Genomic DNA, 21437 nt, shown 5'->3' with positions numbered 1-21437 from the left:
GCACAGAAGGTGGGTGTCCTGTGTGCAGGGGTGACACAGAAGGTGTCCTGTGTGCAGGGGTGACACTGCTCCCTGCCAGCTGTGCCCTGCCATGGCCACAGCTGGGCAGCGGTGCAGGGGACACCAGGCAGGACACGTGGCTGGGGCTGCACAGCCCTGCTGGGTGGTGCAGGGGGGAGCAGGAGGCCGTGGGACAGCAACTGCCAAAGAGAAACCTGAGTTAGGAGGGGGGAAAAGGATAGCCAGCTGCAAAAGAGGCCTCACCCAGGGCTGGGATGGCTGAGGCTGAGGTGCCCTGGGTGTCCCATCCTGGGCTGCAGATCCTTGTTTTGGAAGGAGAAGCTTCTAGTGGAATCACAGGGGCATTAGGAGGAGTGGCCAACTCAGTCACCCACCTGGGGCTCTCTGCTCCTCATAGCAGGTCTGGGAGCCCCTTGTCATACTGTTATGTCTCCTCACCCCACCCCAAGGCAGCTGCCACAGGACATGGCATAGTGGGCAGGAGTGTGGGCCACACTGGGGCAGGGTCACTGCTCTGAGGCTGCACTACAACCCCACCCTGCCTGAAGGGGAGAAGGGCAAACAGGGTCCCAGATACAGGTTTTTCTACATGAGGAATATGCTTGTGAAACCATCTTCTTTTTTTTTAACTTTTCCTTCTGTCCTGCACTTGCAGCTCACTGAACCAAGTTGCTCGTGATTTCAGCCTGGGCATGGTCACCTCTGCTTGCAGAGCAGCCAGATCCCTGCATGGACAACCCAGTTTCAGCAGAGCTGAGGCTGCCAGCTGCTCACCAGTATGCCAGCTGAATCAGGTGGCTCTGCCCTGTTCCTTGGGGCAGGTTCACAACTGTGAGCCCAGGCTTTGTCTGAAAATGTGTCTGGGTGGGCTGGACACTCACTGCACAAGTGCTGCCTCAGGGGAAGGAGCAGAAGAGAGTGACCAGAAGCTGCCGTGCCATGGACTCCAGCATCTGGTGTGCCCAAGGGACACTGCTGTGTCCCCTGGCTGGGGACACAGCTGCTCTTTTGGGAACAGCTGCTGTGCTGGAGCCTTCACATCAGCTGGACCCCTCAAAAGCCAAGCCCCCCTTACAAGCACACACTTTCCTAGGGCTCTTTATTGTTTGTACCTAAGACCATTCCAGCTGAGACAAGGCAGCTCCCCCAGATCTCTGCCCACAGCACAGCTGAGAGCTGCACACACAGAGCCCAGGGGCACTGCAGACCACAGTGCTCCATGCTCTGCTGGGCTCAGAGGCACCACAGAGCCCTGCAGTGTGTACTGAGGGGGCAGAGAGCGCTCCAGGCACCAGAAATCTCAGAGATCTCCAGAAGAGGAGAGGATCCTGCCCAGCCCCTCCCGGTGTGTGCACTGACAGGCTGCAGTGGTGCATGGCAGGACGCTGTCCGTGTGTCCAGGACACCCCCAGTCACAGCTGGCACATGCTGGGGACACTGCCCAGGGAGGTCACTGCTCCTGCAGGGCTCCCTCTGACCCAGGAGTCCCACGGTGCCCCCACCAGCCCCCAGCTCTGCACAGGGCCCTGCAGGGGCAGGCAGAAGGTGCCAGAAGGGCCAGGTGGGTTAGGGCTGGTTCTGAGTGATGATGTCGTGGATGCAGGTGTACAGGAGCACGTACTGGTCCTGCAATGGAGAAAGGTCACAGTCAGGTTTCTGACAGAGACCTCCAGGTCACACATTAACCTTGCAGTTTGCTTTAAAAAATCCTAATTAAGGAACAGTGTCTGGTAACAGAGCAGGATTTGCTCTCCCCAGTAGTCCATGATGGCACTGTGTCACCAAAGCCACCCAGAAAGGAAGAATCAAACCTGTTATACCATGTTTGTTTACCCTTTCTCAGCCCCCCATGATGGGGCTGAGAGGAACATCCCATCCAAGCTGCAAAGGAACAATTTCATTTGGCTTCCCCTCCAAGGGCCCCAGTGGTTTTTGGATGTGCTGTGGTGTTTGCATCTCAAACAAGAGCAAAGAGCAACTCAAGGGATGCTGCAGGGCACAGAGCTGGAGGCTTGGGCTGTGGCAGTGACCTGGGGCCAGGAGGGAAGACCTCTGGACCAGGAGTTTCCCTTGATGTAGTCCCAGTGTACCAGAGTCAGGAGCTGACAGCAGATCAGGGCAGATGCTTGCAGGCTCACAGAGGTACAGAAAGATCTGCGTGGGTTTAGCCCAGCTGCATTGTTTGTCTCTTTTTAATATCACCAAACTGATCCATCAGGTCCAAATGTGGGCTCTGAGATCCCGAGTCCCTGTGTTTGACATGAGGTTCTGCCCAAATGCCAGGCTGCCCCAAAATGACACCAGGCCACAAACCCAGGACTGAGTAGGCAAGATGTGAGGAAGGTAAAAGGGGTTGTACTGAGGGCACAGAGCTGGAGAGCAAGGCCAGCCAGCACATGGTGTGGGCTGGAATCACGTGGCATGGCAGGGGGATTAGGGCTGCAGAGGGGCCCAGCAGCATTCCCCAGAGCTCGTTAATGCTCTGGCTGAGCCACAAGTCACGAGGAGCCTCCTCCCTGTGCCGGGGGCTCAGCCTCACCGTGCCACCGAGCACACAATGGCTGAGGCTCCAGGTCACAGAGTGTCTGCTGTGAGTCAGGTCTGATTGGGAAACGGGCAGTGACAGCCCAGGGCTCACTGCAGCCCAGGCACACTCAGGGACTGGCCACATGCAAGAGCACATCCCCTGGGACATGCACCACGCTGGAGCTGGTGGTGCTTAACATCTGACAGTTATCCCTGAATGTCCATCAAAGGTTCATCTTCCCCCTTGCTTCCTCCCCAAAAACCCGACGCCTGCAGCACCGCAGCAGCTGATGACCCCGCCAGACACAAAGGGGTGCTGGCAAGCCCCCAGAGGGGTGGAGGAGGCTGGAGGGCAGCCCTGCTGCTCTGAGGGGAAGCAGCTCCTCTGCTGCCCCCCTGCAGCAGGACAGCAGCGTTTGATGGGCCCTTGCTGTGCCTTTATGGGGAATTGTGTCCCTGCAGGGCAGGCGCTGCGGGAGCACAAAGCAGCTCTGAAGCGGGGCAGCCGCCGCCTTGCCCTGCTCTGGCTCCCACCACGCACATGGTTCACATTAATTAAGAATGTAATTAGCTTCTTGAAGGAGGCTCTGCAGCTGGGAAGCCTTGGAGAGATCTTCCCCAGTTCTGCTGTGCCCTGTGGGGAGTGTTTCCAGGGCTGTACAGCAGCTCACTCAGCAGCTGCAGCAACTGAACCATGTCCAGAGGCACTGGTGCCACAAGCACCCACCAGGGCTGGCACACCAAGGCTGGGCTGGCACAGAACAGCCCCATCAGACAGTGCTACAGCCACAGGGCACCTGCTAATGTGGCACTGTGTCCCACTGTCCTGGCAGGCAGCCCCAGCTGTGACAGCAGGCTCTGGGTCTGGGGATGCAGCAGAAAGTGCTGGCCAAGGGGACACCAGCAGGTTCTGGGTGCCCAGGCTGACAGCCATGCCCAGCAGCCAAGGGGGAGCAGGCAGGTTGTGAAGGGTGACACCAGTGCTCCACTCTTCCTCGAGTACAGTGGGAAGAGTGCTTTGATTTACTGAGTTCACATGCAATTTAACTGATCTTAACTCAGAACCCAGGCAATGGAAAACTCTTGCCTGGAAAAGTCAGTGCCCTTGGTGGCTGGCAGAGCCACAGGGTGGGAGAGCAGCATGAAGTAAATCCCTGCTGAGGCTGGACAGGCAGCAGGGAGCACCCAGGAGTGGGCAGGACGATGCCAGCTCTAGGCAGGTCAGCACAAAGACTCTGCTGCACCCAGCCCACCACCCCTCTCCTTCCCACCTACCAGAGTTGGGGTCATGAGGCAGCAGCTTCTGGCCAGCTGGAGGGTCACGCCGTAGATGTCCACGGTTCTCTCAGCTTTCATCTGGTGCAACAGGCAATCCAGGGAGATCAGGGTCCCCATCTGGCTCAAGTCACCACTGCAGGGGACAAGGGGAGGGGTCACTGATGCCAGGCCAGGCTGAGCTGAACCCCTCTGGAGGAGGGCACCAGTCCAAGGAGCCATGTGGGCACTGTGGGACTGTGAGCTCTCTGTGCAAGCAACGGGGGATATCAGGGCTGCTCCCAGTATCCCTGCAGCTACCCAGGGATGGCCTGGGCACCTCAGCCTGGGAATGCCTGCTCCACCCATGCTCCCCCAGCCCAGCCCTGTTTGCCCTGTCTTCTCCCAGCCCCTGGCAGAGCCCTGTGACCTCCCAGGCTCAGCACTTCAACTAGCTCCCATGGACCCAGGGCATGACCCATTTCCAGCAGCCCTGGAGCTTCAGAGGAAAACTCCAGCCTTGTGCAGGATCCCTGCTCCAGCAGAAGCACAGCTGGCACTGCAGGAGGGCTGAGCCCCCATGGAATGGGACTGTGCCACCACCCTGACCCACAGGGGGTCAGCTCCTGCTCTGACTCTGGCAGTGGTTTTCCTTTTTGTACTATTTTATTTGTATTTTTAATTTTCCTAGTTAGGAACTGTTATTCCAGCTCCCATATCTTTGCCTGAGAGCCCCCTTTAATTTCAAAATTATAATTACTTGGAGGGAGGGGGTTTACATTTTCTATTTCACGGAGGGCTCCTGCCTTCCTTAGCAGACACCTGGCTGTTGAAACCAAGACAGATTTTGGCATGCCAAGGCACTGTGCAGCTGCTGGCTCTGGATGCAGGTGGAGCTCAGGGTACCTGCAGTGCAGCAGGACAGGACCCCCTCTCCTGCGGGGGGGCGTGCCCCGCCTGACAGCCCCCAGCAGCTCCACCAGGCTCTGCACATCAGGCTGCTTCCTGCTGCTCCAGAGGGTGTACAGGAACCTCTGAACCTGCCTCTCCTTGGCCTTCTTCTCCTGTGAGACACAAAGAGCTGTGGGTACTGGGGAGGGACGGTGAGTTTAGACGCAGAGGAGCCCCAGCTCTGCCATCCCTGGGCTCTCTGAGGCTCCCCTGAGCTTTCTGCCAGCTTGTGTAAAGCTGTCCAGGCATCTCTGCTGGGGCAGTGCCCACCACCCACTCTGGCAACCTGCTCTCCTTGCCCACAGCACCCTGACTTGCTCCTGGAGAGGGAACTGAGAACTTCAAAAGGGTCAGACAGACCTATCAGCCCCCAGGGCTTCTCCCATGTATCTCCTGTGTCCACTCAGCTCTGGATGGTGCAATCCAGACTCACTCCTGCATTTGTGGACTGTTGGCATTCTGCTCTTGCAGCCTGGAGAAGTCCCACAGACCCTTCAGCCCCTACAGATCCCTATAGAGCCACCCCCACCCAGGAGGTGGGAGCCAGGACAACCCCAGGGACACACACGTGTTTCAGTTTGAGCTGGGTACATCTCCATCCTGAGACAAACTTCTCTGTGTCACACTGGATGGTCAGCGTCCTCGTGCAGAGAGAATCTCCTTCCAGGGGCCAGCACACCTCACCTGGGACCTGTGTGCAACAAGGAATTTGGCTTTCTGTTGGCGGGCATTGTCTGTCACACCAGCCACCATCTCTGGGGCCTGTGGTGGGGCTGGACCAAGAGCACTTCCAGCATCTCTCCATGTCAGCTCATCCCCCACCTAAATAAAACCTGAGGGAGTTCCAGCAACACCAGCAGGTTCAGCCAGCTCATGTGGGAACCCAGAGCTGCCTGGCAGCTCTGCTCAGAGCTCTGAGCTGGAGTCTGCTCAGCCAGTGCCCACACCCTGGCTGGGCAGAGCAGGAGCCCTGGGTCCCACACATGCAGCTTGAAGGGCACCAGCTGAGTCCAGGCATGGGGGTGACTGTCTCCCATGACAAGCTGTGAGAGCACCTGGGCACAGGAAAGGTCCAGCTTTAGCTAAGCTGGGTTTGCACCCAGGACTCAGGAGGCAGAGGCAGTGAACAGCTGAGAGCTCTCCTAGTTCCAACTGCACTGAACAGATTCCCCCTCTGCCATGGCACAGGTGGGCACAGTGCCTTACCTCCCCCTTCTCCTGCCATGGCAGAAGCGTGAGGATTGTGTGAACATCCTGCTCCCACACCAGGGTCCAGAAGTCCTCCATGGTCACCTTGTCAGGGCCATGGACAGCCAGGTAGTCCCTGCTGGAGCTGCAGCCCTGGGTGGGGAATGGGAATGTCACTCCCCTGCTGGAGAGGGTGCTCTGTTGGCCCAGGTGGGTGCAGGAACGGTCAGGAAGAGCAGAGAGCTCAGCAGGTCAGGAGGCAAGGAGAGAAGTGAAAGCATCAAGGGAGGCAGGTGAGGACAGCCCAAACTGGGCAGGGGAGGGAAGGGATGTCCTCAGTCCCTGCAGTCCCCTCTGCTCCACACAGCAGCACAGTGCCAGGGAGCAGTGGAGCAGAGCAGGAGCACAGCCAGCATGAGGACAGGCACAGGGTGGGTGCTGCTGCTGGGGTGGGACTCACCGGGACACGCCAGACCTGCAGCAGCCCTGAGAGAGGGCCCTGCTCCAGCAGGGAGAACTTCACCCTGGAGCGATCATCTGCAAAGAGAGTGGCAGCTGGAGGGATTCCAGGCACTCCTGAGCTCAGACAGGTTTTGCAGACTGACTGCCACACAAATCCAATCCTTCCTTCACCATTTCTTGGCAAAGGCATTCCCTTCTGCAATGCTCATCTCCAGCCTGTTGGCTCCCAAAGGACAGGTCTCCATCCCTGCTCCTGTAGGGCAGGTCACTCAGTGTCTGAGCCACTGGAGATCTGCCTCTCTCCGAGGACGGAGAGCCTGTGAGTCCTCTGAGCCTCTGTTCCAGTGTTTGACCACCTTCATGGAAATTCACTATTCCTTCTACTAGCTGGATTACCCTCCCAAGCCACCCCCTTGTCTCTTGTCCCTCCACACCTCTGAGAAGACTCCATGGCTTCCCTGTGCCTTCCCACAGGTAGCTGAAAACAGCAAGAAGATCTCCCCTTTTCCTTCTCCAGGCTGAGCAAACCCACATATCCCAGTCCCAAGCACCTCGTGCTCCATCCCAAACACCTTAGTAACCTTCTGGGGGAGTCACCAAAGCCTCAAAATACTTTCTTATGCTCTGGACTACCGGCCCTGTTCAAGGCTGGCTCCATGCAGGAGGACAGGGAACAGGAAGGAAGAGGATGCAAGGTGTCCCAGAACTTACAGGGCAGGATGCTGGAGGAGGGCCGTGCCTGCTGGCTGCCTGAAGATGGTGATGCAGAGCTGGCTTCTTCCTTGACAACCTCCAGAAGAGCCTGCCAGGGTGAGAGAGCATGGAGGAGGCAGTGAGGGAGGGTCAGGACAGGAGGAACTGGGGTCTCCTGAGGACACCTGGACTCGGCAGAGGGGTCATGGCAGCACAGCCTGAGCAGGAGAGCCACGAGAGCAGCTCTGCAGGGGGCTGCCAGGGCTGTGCTATGCTGTCAGGAGAGGGCTGCTGCTGTCCAGGCAGGCACCTGGGCAGGAGGGGGTGGTGGACAGACCCTGACGAGTGCAGAATGCAGGAGGGAGCTGTGTGCCTGGGCATGCAATGCCGTGGAGAGGGGACACTGCCAGAACACCCAGGGAACTGGGGCATGGGAGCCACTCAGGAGGCACTTACAGGGTGTCCTCCAGCCCCAGCAGGTTCAGTCACTCCCCAGGTCCCCCCAGCACACACAGCAATGGCAGCACTCCCTGCACCTGCCCAGGACTGCTCTCACCTCATATTCCCTCAGGAAGCCCATGTGGGACTTGGCTGCCTTCTGGGCATAGTGCTGGGCAAAGCTCTTCAGTGGGATGGGGCAGGACCTGGGGAGAGAGGCAGGGCACAGGGGTGAGGCTGAGCTCATTGAGCAGCACCAGGCTGTGTCTGCAGCAGGTGGACAGGGCTGTGAGCAGACCTTCACTCCTCAAATGCCAGGGGTCTCCCAGGCCCCCAGCCCAGCTCTGGCCCATGACAACCTGCTGTCCTCTAGACAGAGGCAGGACTCAGGGGTGACACAGCCCAGGGGTCATTCCCAAGAGGCAGCAAGGACAAGGATATCCTGTTCTGCATGAGGGAGAAGACAATCTGACCACAAAGACAAGTGCATGACCTCCAGATGTAGCCCCAAGACAATGAGATAGGTGGTCAAAGCCATGCCCAGCTGGACCCTGCTCCATCCCCTTGGCCTCCATTAGGAGCACGTCCCAAGGTCACCCAGCTGCCATGAGCCTCTCCAGTTTTACCTATCTCTAGGGCATGCCTGTGGGCTGGGAAGCCAGAGGCTGAGGGAAATGCCTTCCCCAGGACAGCTCTGCACACCTCTGGTGTTGGGATACCCAGGAGACTGCACTTCGTTCTGTGCTGGGCACCCTGTGCTGCAGGAACAACCCACCCACAGCAGCAGCTGGGACAGCTGCTGGGCTTCCTGTCCTTCTGTCCTGCTGCCAAGGCTTGCTGGGAGGGGTTGTGATCAGGGTGGGCAGAGTGGCAAAGCATAGCAAGGCCTTACCTCTGTGTCCCTGATAAATCCAGGAGAGGCTCCTCCAAGATCTTGTCCAGAATGCAGCTGTGCAGGAAAATGTACTGGGACTGGAAGGCAAAGGCAGACAGGAAAACAGAGCATCACACTGCAGAGACAGCACCAGAGAGGGGCTGTGGTCCCTCACCTGAAGGGCAATGCTGACACCTTGTCCCAGCCCCAGGGACTGGAGATAGGAGACTGGGGAGTATCACAGACCAACAACATGGTGTGACCTAAAAACTGCCTGCAAAGGGCCTGATCCTGTTCCTCAGTGCTCCAGGGTGTTTCTGAGCCTCCTGGGAGGTCTCAGAATCTGGATGTTGCTGTTGTGGGTCTAGCAGGGCATGAAGCAGCTGAAGACCCCCTCCAGCAATTTCCACTCCAGCTGAGCTGCTGCTTTCAGCAGCAGGATGACAGTGACAGGCTGAGGACCAGCCTGGGGGTGCTGGGGCTGGCTGGCCAGCTCATCCAACTGTGAACTTCAACAGAAACAAGTGAGGGGCCAGGGGAAAGGGGGAGCAGAGATCTCACCAGTGTCTGAATCATCAGGTACCGGTTCATCCTCAAGGTGTACACAACACCAAAGATGTCCACGGCCTTCTCCTGCTTCATCTGCTGCAGCAGCCGGTCCAGGGCAATGAAGGTGCCCGTGCGGCCCACGCCAGCACTGAGACAGCAAGGGTTAAACAAGGCCTGGCACCACAGCCCTGGCTCCCTCCTGCTGCTGGACATGCTCCCAGAGCTGCTCCCTGGGCACTGCCAGAGAACACCAGGCACTGCCCCAGCAGGGTATGGGGCTCAGGAGCATCCAGGCTGCCCTGGGCTGGTGCTGACCATCTCCCCCTGCCCCACAGCCTGGGGCAGGCTGCCAGCAGACCTGTACCCCTCAACACCCGAGCAGGAGACTCCAGAGAGCAGCTGTGTCTCCTGGGCACTGCCTTCCCTCACTCACAGTTTGTGCATCCCTCATCCCCCTGCCCTCTCCCATCATCCCCCCACCATCCCGTGGGGCAGAGCCTCACCTGCAGTGCACGAGGGTCGGCCCTGCATCCTTGGTGCTCTGGATGTGCTCCTGGACCAGCTCCCTGAAGGTCATGATGGAAGTGGTGGACTCTGGGATGCCGTGGTCGGGCCACGCTGTGTAGTGCAGGTGGGACACGAAGCGCTCTGCCTGCAGACCCTCCTGCAGGGGAATGCTGATGGGTGTGCAGCCCCCAGGCAGCCTCACACCCCTGACAGCACCTGGGCACTTGAGGACACCTAGCTCAGCTGCAGGGAACAGCCAACATCAGGTCTGCACTGCCTGGTGGCTTCTGCTCCTCCATGTTCCCCCACAGTCCCTGCCAGGCTGTGGAGGTGGGAGGGAGCATATCTGCCTTTGACTGCCAGAGAACATGGCCTGGAAACCACAGGCTGTCCTGGTGCAGGGACATGGAAATGAGAGAGCAAGGGTGGAGAGCAGCACGACACGTGCTGGACACCGCCGTGTCACCCTCACTGCTCCTCAGGGCTCGGGTGTTCTCTGAGCCCCAGAAATGGCAGGGAAAGGTGCCACCACTGCTGAGGAGAAATGCCAGTGCCCACCCCAAACCCTGCCAGGTCCCCACAGCCCCCGGTGTCTGCACTCACGTGCCACAGCTTGAACTCCCGTACTGTCCACTCCTCAGAGCTGCTCTGCATCAGCAGGTGGACCCTCACCTGCCCATAGGACACCGGGGCAGATTCTGATGGCCAGTAATGGTCACAGAGAACCTAGAGCAGGACAAGGTCCCAGTGAGGGACCAGGTGATCTGGCTCCCAGGGAGCATCTACATAGCAGCAGCTGAAGGGGGGCCAGGACAGGTCTTGGGGAGCAGGCAGGGATGTTTCCCCTTCCCACTGGGAGCTTTGCACAGCTCTCCCTCACAGCTTCTTCATTTGGATCTCAGCCTCCTCCAGAAAAAAGGACCCGTGTGGGTCTAATTAGCCCTGGAGACTGGAGGAACAGCCAGAGGACATGGCAATTTCAGATTCTGCAGAAATATCTGAGGGTGATGGGCATGGTCCTAGCTGAGCTCCCATCCCAAGCTGAAGCTGAGCTGCACAGATCAGCCTCTCTTCCCCCAAACTGTCAGAGATTCTGTGTGGGCTGTGCTCATCCTGGAGCCATACCAGAGCAGGGGTTTTGTGGAGGACACAGAGCCAGCCCTGGGCTCAGCTCCCACCACCAGGTCAGGGCTGGGCTGGGGCTGGCACCAACCTACCCGCCCGTTCTCCATGCACACTGTCAGCATGATGATATTGCAGACATTCTGCTCCCACACCAGCCTCCAGAAATCCTCTATGGTTTTCTTTAGGGGCCCCTGGGTGGCAATGAACTCCTGCTGGGATGTGTAGCCCTGAGCAAGAGGCAGACAAGAGTGAGATGAGTTAGCAGGTTGCCAAGGAAGGTGGGTCCTGCCCTGAGACCAGTCAGTGCCTGGTCTGTTTTTGTGGTAGAAGGAGAAATTACTGTTGCCCTTAACCCACATGGGCACAGTTCCCAGGCAGCTGATCTCAGCAGCAGCTGATTTCACAGGAAGCATGAGCTGCCCAGCTACACTTTCTACATATTTGGAATAAAGTGACCCACACAATTTCCCTCCAAGCAGTTCCTCATTCAGTCTAACCAGAGAAATACAGATCTGGGTTGTCCCTGTGCTTCCCCTTCCCTGCTGAGGGCAGAGTGAGCATGCAAGGTCTCAGGGTATTTCTTTGCCCTTGGACACACACATGCCCCAGATCCACACAATGGCCCATGCATGCAGCGTGCCCTGCCTGTTACCTGGGAACACCTCACACATGGGGGATGAAGGCACAGCTCCAGGGTTGTTCAAATGCAGCTGCACAGACCAGAAGGGAAAAGAGCAGGCAGAGAGACAGGGCAGTAAGCTGGGAGGTGATGGAAGAGGATAGACAGTCCACGAGAAGAAAGCAGAGACCTCCCACACTCACAACATTTGCCATCTCACAGGCTCCATCAATGCCTGCTACAGGGCAACCACAGCTCTCCACCTTCCCCCCAGCTCCTCACTGGCCTGTGGCAGCTGTGCCCAGCTGTTCACCAGCACATCTCATGCCCACCAGCCCTCACAGAAGGGAACACTCTGCCTCAACCCAGGCAGAGCTTCTGTGACAGAGCCCTGTGCCACTTCTTGGTGGGGCAGGCAGGTGGGCACTCACAGGCATGAAGTTGGCATTGATGTAGTCTGAGTGTGGATCCTCCCCCAGCTGGCTCAGCTTGACCCGAGAGTGATCATCTGCAAGAGACCACACACAGGTGAGCCCCAAGGAGCCCTTCAGCAGGACAAGGGACCTGGGAACCCAGTGGGAGAAGCCCCAGCAGCTCCAGCAAGGAGGCTCTGTGCTCTGCCAGGCACCTTCTCCCCAGAGAGGTGAGCACCGCTTGCCAGCTGGGCTAGCAGGGGACTGGCAAACAGAGCTGGGGCCATGAGGCCCACCAGTGAAGCTCATGGACCCCCTTTGGTCTCCTGCTGGGACCCATCCTGAGCTGGGTTCACCCAGCCCAGCGGGAGGAGCTGGGCAGGATGGGGGCTCAGCCATGCCTCAACCTTTAAGCCTTGAGTCTCCAGCAGGAAAATGGAAACTGAGTCCATTTCAAGAGTCCTCCTGCTCCCAGGAAAGCAGCCAGGCACTCACCCTGGCAGGGATGCAAGGTGAGCCTGTCCTTGAACACTGCCCTGTGAGCTCCCACCCTGGAGGCTGGGGGAGAAGGGAGGAGACAGCACTTACAGGGCAGCACATGGGGATATCTGTTCTTGGAGACATTTGCCGGCAGCTCAGCCTCCACCTTCGACTGCTCCTTCCCAACTTCCTTCAGCTCCTGTAGGACAGGGGAAAACATAAGCACAAACACTCCTCTGGAGAGCTCCTGCTCAGCTCAGCTCCCTGCTCATGGCCAGTGGCTCTGTCTGGAGGGTAAAGAAGACTACCCTCACACAGAGAGCTGCTCCACTCCTCCCTCACATGGCCTGTGCACTCTGAGCCATGGTGGCTTTCCCCATTGCCTTTTCCAACAGCATGGTTCATATTTAAAAGAAAAGCCCAACAACTACTGGGGGAAAAAGCCTTGGAAATTTACCACTAAGCTCAGAGGATTTTCTGCTGAGCAAACAGAAATAGCTTGTGCTGCATCTGCTTCTACCCCTGTCCTCACTCAAGAAGCCACAAAAGGGTGATCTGGGGACGGTTTGAAATTGCTGGTAGGAATTTGAAGATGTTGCAGCAGAACAGTCCAGAGGCTGCAGATGTTGGCAGTGGGAGCCAAGGAAGGCAGCCTGAGGTGAAGCTCACAGCCTGACCTTGAGGTCTGAGAGTGCTGCTTGACCTTCCCTCTGGCTGCAGGCTCTTTTCTACCACTGTCAGGGTGGTTCTCATTGCCACCCCTCTCCCCTTCACCTCCAGTCAGATCTGGGGCACTCTTCTCTGTGCTAGTTCACCTCATGCCACATGTGTTTTGACCAGAACTTGAACAAAACAGGTTTTGAGGAAGGAACTGCTTATCACTTGGTCCATCCAATCTTTGGCCTCCAAGGCTGCTCCTCAGGCTGGCTGGATTGCTAGAGATGGGTGACCAACCCTGGAGAGGAGCACTCCATACTGGACACCCAACAGCATGAGCCACCAAGTGCAGAAACCAGGTGTCATCTCGAGGAGGGTCTCATCTCACCTCAAACTCCTGGAAAAAAGCCTGGTTAGCATTTGCTGTCTTCATCTCATAGTACTGCCTGAAGCTCTGCAGGGGAACTGGCCGGTGGACGTTTCTGCAGGAAATGAAGTCCAGAGGAAAACTTGCCTTAGTTCCTGGGAGGCCTGGCCAGTCTGCCAGGTGCCACTGGGACAGCCCTGCTGGGAGACCTGGATGCACACAGGGAGGGTTTCCAGCCACCTCACTGCCCAGGGAAGGTCCAGCAGTTAAAATACTGGGATGGATTTCAAGGTGATGAGAATATTCTCCTTCTACAGAAACTCACAGAGGAGGTGTGGACAATGCATTGACTTGGAATGGAGCTGGGCAATAAATACTAAACTTGGGAAAGGCTGATTTATAAAATAACTGAGGGGAGGAGACAAGCTGGACTTTTCCTGAGTCAAAGCATGAAAAAGGAAGTAGGTAAAGGACAGTGGGAGCTGCAGTGGGGCCACACAGAAGGCAGACTCCAGCACTCACCTCAGGCTGTAGGTCACCATCTCCTGGGGTGGGCTGCTCTTCTTGGCTCTAGAATCAAAGCACAGAGTTAGGGAATAATGTGTTCTGACTCTATGATTTAGAAGGCTGAATAATTGCTTTATTAAGCTATTCTATATTACACTACTACTATACTAAATAACATATTAAAGAGATACACTAAAGAATATTACACTAAAGAAATACTAAAGAAAAACCCAAGACTGTTTCCAGACAGTCATGATACATGTAGATTTAATTAGTCAAGGAATTAAAACAACTTTCACTAGTGTCTAATTAACAAATCACTTTGAGTAAATAATCTCTATAACACATTCCACATGTGCAAAACAACAAAAACAGTAAATAAAGATAAGAATTGTTTTCTCTTCTTCTTTGAGCTTCTCACTACCTTTCCCAGAGAGAAATCCTTGAAAACTTGTGCCTGCTGCTCTCTGTGAAGAGAGCTGTGGCTACACCCAGGAGCTGTTACTTTTGCCTGCAGTGCAGAGATTGATGCCATGAGGTACTGTGTGCCACTGGCAGGCACACTGCCTTGCACACCTGTAGGGTTTTGGGACTTAACTGCACGTGGGCAGCTTCTCTCTCCCCTCTGCCTTTGGCTTCTGAGCTTGCCAGGCACAATTCCACCAGCCCACGTGCTAGTTTGTCCAAGTCTCTGTTTGTACCCTCTCCCTGCTCTCCTCCAGGCTCGGCACTGAAGGTTGGCTATCTCAGCCTGCACTCAACAGGTAAGATATGGCTCATTCTCACCTCTTTGCCTTGAGCTGTTTCCAGTAAACCAAAGCAAAAACAGCTGCAAGTGTCAGAAGAAATCCCACAATGATTCCAGCGATTATTGGCATTGAGAGTGGAGCTGTGTCTGCACTGGATCCAGCAGCTGGAATTGAAAGGAGAGAGTATAGAGAGAAAAATCAGTAAAAAAGCTTTTTGTGATGAGGGTGGGGAGGCCCTGGCACAGGGTGCCCAGAGCAACTGTGGCTGCCCCATCCCTGGAAGTGTCCAAGGCTGGACAGGGCTTGGAGCAACCTTGGACAGTGGAAGGTGTCCCTGCCACGGCAGGAAGTGGAACTATATGAGCTTTAAGGTCCCTTCCAACCCAAACCATTTTATAATTCTATTATATATGGCTGCATTTATTCTATGTATTATATTTACTATAGCCTATGAGCTCCCTCTGGCTGCTCATTACCTGTGACCTACACAGCCAGGTAGGGAAGATGCTATTCTCCAGCTTACCTGAGAACATGGTGAATGTCACAGCAGGAGCTACTGGGTCATATTTGGTGAAGGCAGCAATGCTGAACCTAAAGGCAAAGCAGAGTCTGGAGTCAGGACAGCCAGAGCTGAGCACAGCACCCAGAACCCAGCACCCAGCAGGCAGGACCCAGAGGAACAGAACTGCTGCCTGGAAAAAGCTGGTTTGCTGTTATGGATTTAGGGGATGTGTGGAAATGGCCTTCCCTCCCTTTTCTGCCTCTTGGACAAGTTTGTTCCACTTGGGAAAGCATGAGAAATTGTTCAGAAAGCACAAATGGGAAGCACCTCTCCTCCCAAGGGTTATCTGCAGAGAATGATAGTGTCTGGTCTCTTCTAGGACGTAAAAAAATTAAAACCACATAGTTCATGTCAGCTGGTTAGCAAGGCTGACAGGAAAGAGCCAAGTCCTGTTTGACATTTCAGCTGGAAGGGCCAGGCCTGCCCAGACCCTTCCTTGCACACACATGAGTGGCTGGTGCATCCTCTTCCCTGTGCAGATCTGCCCCTCATCCCCTCCTGGCAGCAGGCACACCAATGCCCACAGCTCTCTGACTTTCCTTCTGAGCAGGTGACCTGGAAGGGCCCTTCTCGTGCCCTAAATGCAAGCCAAAGCTTTTAAAGGTAGCACTGGATTTTAGCAGCCAAGGTTTTGTGGATTGTGAATGGGTCCCCACACCCAGCTGCCAGGGCACAGACCTGCTCTGAAAAGTGAGCCTGCAGATGCCAAGGCATGAAAGATGAGGGCTTGTGGATAAATAACTCACTGAAAGACAGGAAACAAGAACAGAAAGTCTGAGTGGGAATGACCTGTCAGCTTTTCACCATGCTAATAATCATTAATTCAGCAGCACAGTCTACTGTGGATATTTAGGTTGGATATTTAGGCTGAGTGTTCTATGTACTGAGGAAATTTAGGCTGGATATTTAAGATATTTAGGTCAGATATTCAGGATATTTAGGTCAAGTGCTGTTTGTACTGAGAACATTTATGTTTTTAGGGCAGCCAAACTGAAAGAAAGCCATGGTGTAAAAGTAAGAAAGCTGTGGTGTAAAAGTACCTTCTAGTCCTGAATAACTGGACAGTTCAGTACATGTTACTGACTCATGGGATTGAACCATGGCAGGTGGACTAATGACAGAGCTGCTGTCCCTGAATAAGCTGCTCCCCATGGGAGGTCCCTGCTGGAGTGAGAAGTCCAAGTGGGTGGGGCAGGTTCAGAGCCTGTGCCTGGCTCATCAGTGCTGGGGGAGATTGTGCTGCTGCTGAAGCCCCCCGAGGCTGCTGACAGCCCTTAGTCTGAGATCTCTGCCCTGCTGCTCCCTCTCCATCCCAGCTGACCCCTCTGTCCCTGCAGAGCTGAGGCTGAGGGGTGAACCAGCAAGTCCTGCCTGAGGGTGAGGCACAAGGAATACACAACAGACAGATGTGATGGTGATCAGTCTCCAGGCTTCTGAAACCTTCTGAGATGCCCAGCCAGCCCAGGGACCTGGGACGGACATGGGATGGGAATGCACTGTCAGCCATTCTCCTGCCAGGCAGGATTACACAGCACACCAGAACTGCTCTCTGCTCTCCATGACCCCAGTCTGGCTGGAATTTCCCAGGCAATGGCTCTCTGGAAACTCCCCCCGTTTTTTTTTTCCCCTGAGAAAAACAGCCATTTCCCACCCTCTGGGTGTTATCACCAATCTGGGCCAGTGCTGTCCTAACCAGCAGCTTAAGAGCCCCCTGTTTGGCACAGGTGTGAATATAAAACAACTCAGAATCAGGTAAAGTTTTCCATGTCTGCACACAGGAACAGTAGAAAAGGAAGGGGAAGGAAGGAAGGAAGGAAGGAAGGAAGGGCAGGTCCAACCCCAACACCCACTCACCACAAAACTCACGGGCAGATTTAATTCTCCCTTTATTCCCAGTGGAAAGGGAAGAAGCTCTCTCATGCACACACTCTCCCACAGACTCTCAGTCTCTTTTCTTAATGCTCTCAGTGGCTTTATCACCATCAGCCATCCTTGCTGCCAGTTTCTTTGAAGTGAAATGGGATAACCTTCCAGACTCTGGAGGATCAGAGAAATGCCTGTGGATGTGGTCCCCATTTGATGGAACTGTGAGCTGCTAAATTAACAGGACTGATTAAAGATACTATTCTTTGTTAGCCGTGGAAAACCTGGTTTTCCATCAGCAGTTTTAAAGATACCCTACAAGAAAATATGTACCTCCATGTTCCTGGATCCTATTCACTGTCAAATAAGACTCTCAATTTATGACTGTTGGAATCCATGTGTGTGTCTCATGGGGAGCTCAGACCTCAGCCTGAGTGTTTCCTAACCCCAGCCTCTGGACCTCCCACTGAGTAGGCACCACTGGAACTGTTTCCAAATCAGTTTCATTTTTGCTCCATCTGCACATGGTTCTGAGTCACAAATGAAGGTCCTACAAATTACAGCATCTGTTTTAGTTTCTATCCTGGGGCTGGACATCTGCTCAGCTCTTGGGACAACACACACAGCCCCTGGCAGCTTCAGCTTTTCCTCTCCTTGCCCACTATGCTGCCAAATATTCCCTGCATGCCAAGCCCTGCCTTCCTCAAATGCTGCTTGGTGGAGAACCCTTGGGGATTTCGGGGTGTGAGGCTGAGGTGACATCCAGGGAACTGGTGGTATTCTTGCAGGGACATATGCAGTCCTTTTTCTCCTCCAGCCCCTTCCCCTCAGGAGGGATGCTGCCATCTCTCACCTGTACTGCTCGTTGGCTTTCAGCTTCCCATTGCAGGTGGCCCTGGACTGGCCACACTCCTCTGTCCCCACTGGCACCCTCCAGGTGTCGGGGGAGCTCCTCTGGCGGAAGGGGTTGGGAATGAGCACTGCCAGGTAGGAGTCCTCTGTCCCGTAGTAGTGGTCGTACCATGTGCTGGACACGATCTCCTGGGTGGGCCTCAGCACTGCAGGGGAACGTGCAAGGTGACAGTGACAGTCCCAAAGCGATGCCCAGGGGTCCTGCTGCCCTCCAGGGAGCCAGCACAGAGTGGGCCATGCAGGGACACTTACGTGACTCGTTGGTGGTAGCAATGACTCCGTAGTACTCGATCTGGCCGTTCTCCTCACTGAACAGCTCGGGTGAAATGATGACCGTGGAGCTGGCCTCCACTGGGAACACGTCTGCACGCAGGGGCGGGGGCAGGGCTGCAACAGCAACGAGCAGGCACAGAGCCTCAGTGTGTCCCTGCTCCCAAACCCCCCTGCTCAGCCTGGCACTGGTCCCAGCAGCACAGCCAGAGCCCCGACCCACTGCAGGGCAGTGCGACCCTGTGGGGCTCTCAGGCACCCCAAAGAGCCCCCAGCTCTGACCAGCAACACAGGGTGATTTCTCCTGGAGTGTTTCCCTGTGGAAAGAGGGGACTCACGCTCCACTGCTGTGCTGCAGAGCAGAGTCACAGCCTGGCTCCTCAGTGCGTTCATGCCCACGGTGCTCACAAGGATTTGGTAGGAGGAGTTTGGCTCCAGCCCCTCCAGACTGGCCTCGCTTGAAGGGATGCTCATGGTAAGCCTGGAGTTGGGGGGTCCTTCAGAAAGTCTCTCTGTCACCACCTCGTAAGCCTCCACATCGCCAGGAGAGCTTGTCCAGTTCAAGTAAAGGCTCCTTGACTCTGGTAGGCACTGCACATCCCTCACTGGATTTGGCTCTGCAAAGTAGACAGGGCAGGCTCTGGACTCACTGGATCAGAGAAATCCCAACGTCTGTCCCTGTCAGCATGTTCTCCCCAGGCCAGTGAGATGAGCAGAGCTGGACACTTGCAGCCTGGGAGCTGCTGTGCCATGGGCCACAGGGCAGTGGGAATGGGCAGGGCCTGAGCTCACATCTGACAGGAGACATCGACCAGTGGAGATCTGCAAAGCCTGCTCTGCTTCACAGGTAGCCAGGAGATCTCTGTGGTGGGGCTAGCTCAGGGACCCAATGGCTACCAGAGGGTCACCTCACTGGCTTCCCTGTCTACCACCACAAGACTTCCCCTTCCCATGCCTCTGTTGACACTCCAGACTTGAGGCCACCCAGGTGTTCCTCCCTCTTCCAGCCTACCCCGCTCCCTCCCAGTGGCAGCGTGTACCCACCCACGGGCACTGCCAAGGGCTTGGTGCTGCTCCAGTAGGGCCCAGCCACGCAGCTCAAGGACACCGAGTAGTTCCTGCCTGGGATGAGCCCCTGGAGGAGGTGCTGGACTTGTCCTCTGCCCAGGGAGTGCCTCCAGGGCAGCGAGCTGTTCCGGGGGTCCCGCAGCCACAGCTGGCAGTCATCCTGCTGGCCAGAGATGCTGCCCCAGGAGATCAGCATGGTGTTGTTCCCTTCAGCCACCGCCGAGAGATTCTGGGGAACTGAGGGGGCTACAACAAAAACCACACCAGGAGGAGTTACTGGTATGCATCTGCTCTCTTCTATTCTACAGAGATACAAGGAGGAGGTGGGTGACACAAGGAGACCCCACATGTTCAATGATAACATTCCTGCAGCTGCTGTTTGCCAGAAATGACCTTTAAATGGCAGCTGAAGGACATGCAGAGTGAGGAGTGTGAGGAGACAGATTCTTCTTCCTGCTAATTAGCAAGTTTCATTAGAAACCTGCCCGAAGGGCTCTGCACATGACTCCCTGCACCCTGCCAGGGGATGGCCGAGCGTGGGAGCAGGGACTGCTGGATTCCCCAAGCAAAGTGTGGGGACTGTGGGGACGAGCACATGAAAAGACTTATTGTGCTTATCTGCATTTCCACATTCCATAAAAAGAAAAAAAAAGCCCATCCTCCCCTTATACCCTATGCCAGCAATTCTCTGAGTGCCTGGAAAAAATGCAGCAGGAATGGTGGGGTGCCCCCCCCAGCTGTGAGGCCTCATGGTCCCCCAGGCTGTGGGTGTCATCTACCAGAGCAGCACTGCTGCCATGGCATCCTGTGACCTTGTTCAGCCACACATGCCTGGAGGAGCCAGACTTCAACCAGTGAGGCCATGGGCTGGAGGCTGCCTCCTGGAACAGTACTGGTGGCTGCCAGGCCCTGCCACAGGCAGCAGGACTGCCCTGCCCCACTCCCCCATCCACCAGGGCTTGGCCAGCCCATGATCCCACTGTTACACTGGTACCTCCCCCCGAAATCTCATCCCATCCCTGGAAATATCCAAGGTCAGCTTAGACAGGGCTCTGAGCAATCTGATCTAGTTGACGATGTCCCTGCCACTAGCAGGGGGGTTGGACTAAATGGCCTTAAAAGGTCCCTTCCATTTCAACCCAAACCATTCTCTGACCCTACAGCTCCCTGGCTGAGTCTCTGCCCTTCCCCCTGCAGGTGCTGAGCCCACCCAGATGGGAAGGCTGAGCCTCGTGCAGGATGCAGAATCTCCAGCTCTGACACTCACTTGTCCAGTCACTGATGTTCCCTGCCGAGGCTGCATAGGGCCCTGCCATGGACACCACTTCCAGCAGGTATTTGTGTCCTGGAGCCAGGCCAGAAAAGGTGAATTTGCTGGTGCCTTTCCCAACAGAAACATTGGCTGCCACGATGCCAGAGCCCGAGTGATAGAGGAGGAGCCTGTAACTGTCTTGTCCTTGGGGCTCAGCTCGCCAGGATGCACTCAGCCTGTTGGGGTAGCCCTGGTTCGTCATGTACACGTTACGGGGTGCCAAGGGGTCTGCCAACACAGCACAGGACACACGTCAGCAAAGGGCCCCAGGACACTGCCTGGGTCTCCTGTAGTGCCATCAGAATGGGTGCACCACACTTACTTCTCTAAGAAAATTAACTATGTATTTTACAGTCTAGATAAATAACTTTTAACAAGATTTAGGATAATTTATATTAAACAGCACTTAAACTTAGAATGAGTAAACTTTAATAACAAAGAATAATAAACTTAATTTTAATAGAATAGTAAAGTGATAAAATGTAGCTTAACAGTACTTAAATATAGTGAAACTTGACTTAATATTTTTAACACTCAACTTATTAAAGGTTATTATTTAGAAATGTTTTAACCTATTTTTATATTATTAACACAAAAGGTATTAAAATCTAGGTAAAATAAATAAAATATATATACATTAGAAGATCTTCTAGATGGACAGCACCCTTAGCCTCCACTGTGTGGCTCCACCCACCAGCACAGAGGCAGCTCAAAGCTGCTGCAAATTTCTCTGTGCTTGTCTGAGCAGGGACAGCCCTGTCCCCTGGGGAGGGGTGAGGAGGGAACACGCAGCCAGCCAGGGGACAGGGGAAGGTGAACACCCTGCTGCTGCTCCCTCCTCCCAGCTCTCCCCTGAAGCATGGCCCCGGAGCTCCAGCTGCCCTCACCCAGGCTGGTGGAGCTGATGAGATGGGCAGAGCTCTGCTCACTGCCATTGCTTGGGGTCTGCTGTGAAGGTCAGCAGGGCCATGTTCTTGGCTATGAGCCTTCCTGACTCCCCAGCAAGGCAAACATCTGTTGGAACCCTGGATGCTGAGAATTTCAGACTGTCTGTGCTGACAAGCACTGAC

At 55.5% G+C, this 21437-nt stretch overlaps 1 protein-coding gene across 1 annotated transcript in view; it reads right to left on the bottom strand.

Annotated features, from left to right (window-relative positions):
- Positions 1–1124: 1124 nt before the first annotated feature.
- The window catches only part of LOC121345535 (receptor-type tyrosine-protein phosphatase V-like), a 36066-nt gene continuing 15753 nt past the window's right edge, over positions 1125–21437 (bottom strand). Inside the window, exons 16-39 of the mRNA XM_041422560.1 lie at positions 20323–20595; positions 19032–19301; positions 18326–18604; positions 17970–18104; positions 17659–17863; positions 14904–14971; positions 14418–14544; positions 13647–13694; positions 13146–13239; positions 12209–12299; positions 11639–11715; positions 10681–10815; positions 10067–10189; positions 9460–9620; positions 8969–9104; positions 8426–8505; positions 7652–7739; positions 7114–7204; positions 6401–6477; positions 5959–6093; positions 5321–5443; positions 4708–4865; positions 3823–3958; positions 1125–1647 (exon numbers count right to left, since the gene is read on the bottom strand). Coding sequence (XP_041278494.1) covers positions 1588–1647; positions 3823–3958; positions 4708–4865; positions 5321–5443; positions 5959–6093; positions 6401–6477; positions 7114–7204; positions 7652–7739; positions 8426–8505; positions 8969–9104; positions 9460–9620; positions 10067–10189; positions 10681–10815; positions 11639–11715; positions 12209–12299; positions 13146–13239; positions 13647–13694; positions 14418–14544; positions 14904–14971; positions 17659–17863; positions 17970–18104; positions 18326–18604; positions 19032–19301; positions 20323–20595 — 3170 coding nt within the window. The 3' untranslated portion in view covers positions 1125–1587. The remainder of the gene's footprint in view (positions 1648–3822; positions 3959–4707; positions 4866–5320; positions 5444–5958; positions 6094–6400; positions 6478–7113; positions 7205–7651; positions 7740–8425; positions 8506–8968; positions 9105–9459; positions 9621–10066; positions 10190–10680; positions 10816–11638; positions 11716–12208; positions 12300–13145; positions 13240–13646; positions 13695–14417; positions 14545–14903; positions 14972–17658; positions 17864–17969; positions 18105–18325; positions 18605–19031; positions 19302–20322; positions 20596–21437) is intronic.

This window comes from Onychostruthus taczanowskii, unplaced genomic scaffold, assembly GCF_017590055.1.
Source record: "Onychostruthus taczanowskii isolate IOZ18803 unplaced genomic scaffold, ASM1759005v1 scaffold74, whole genome shotgun sequence".
NCBI classification, from domain to species: Eukaryota; Metazoa; Chordata; class Aves; order Passeriformes; family Passeridae; genus Onychostruthus; species Onychostruthus taczanowskii.
Note: the sequence above shows the minus strand (reverse complement) of the source record. Positions and strands in the feature narration are given on the sequence as shown.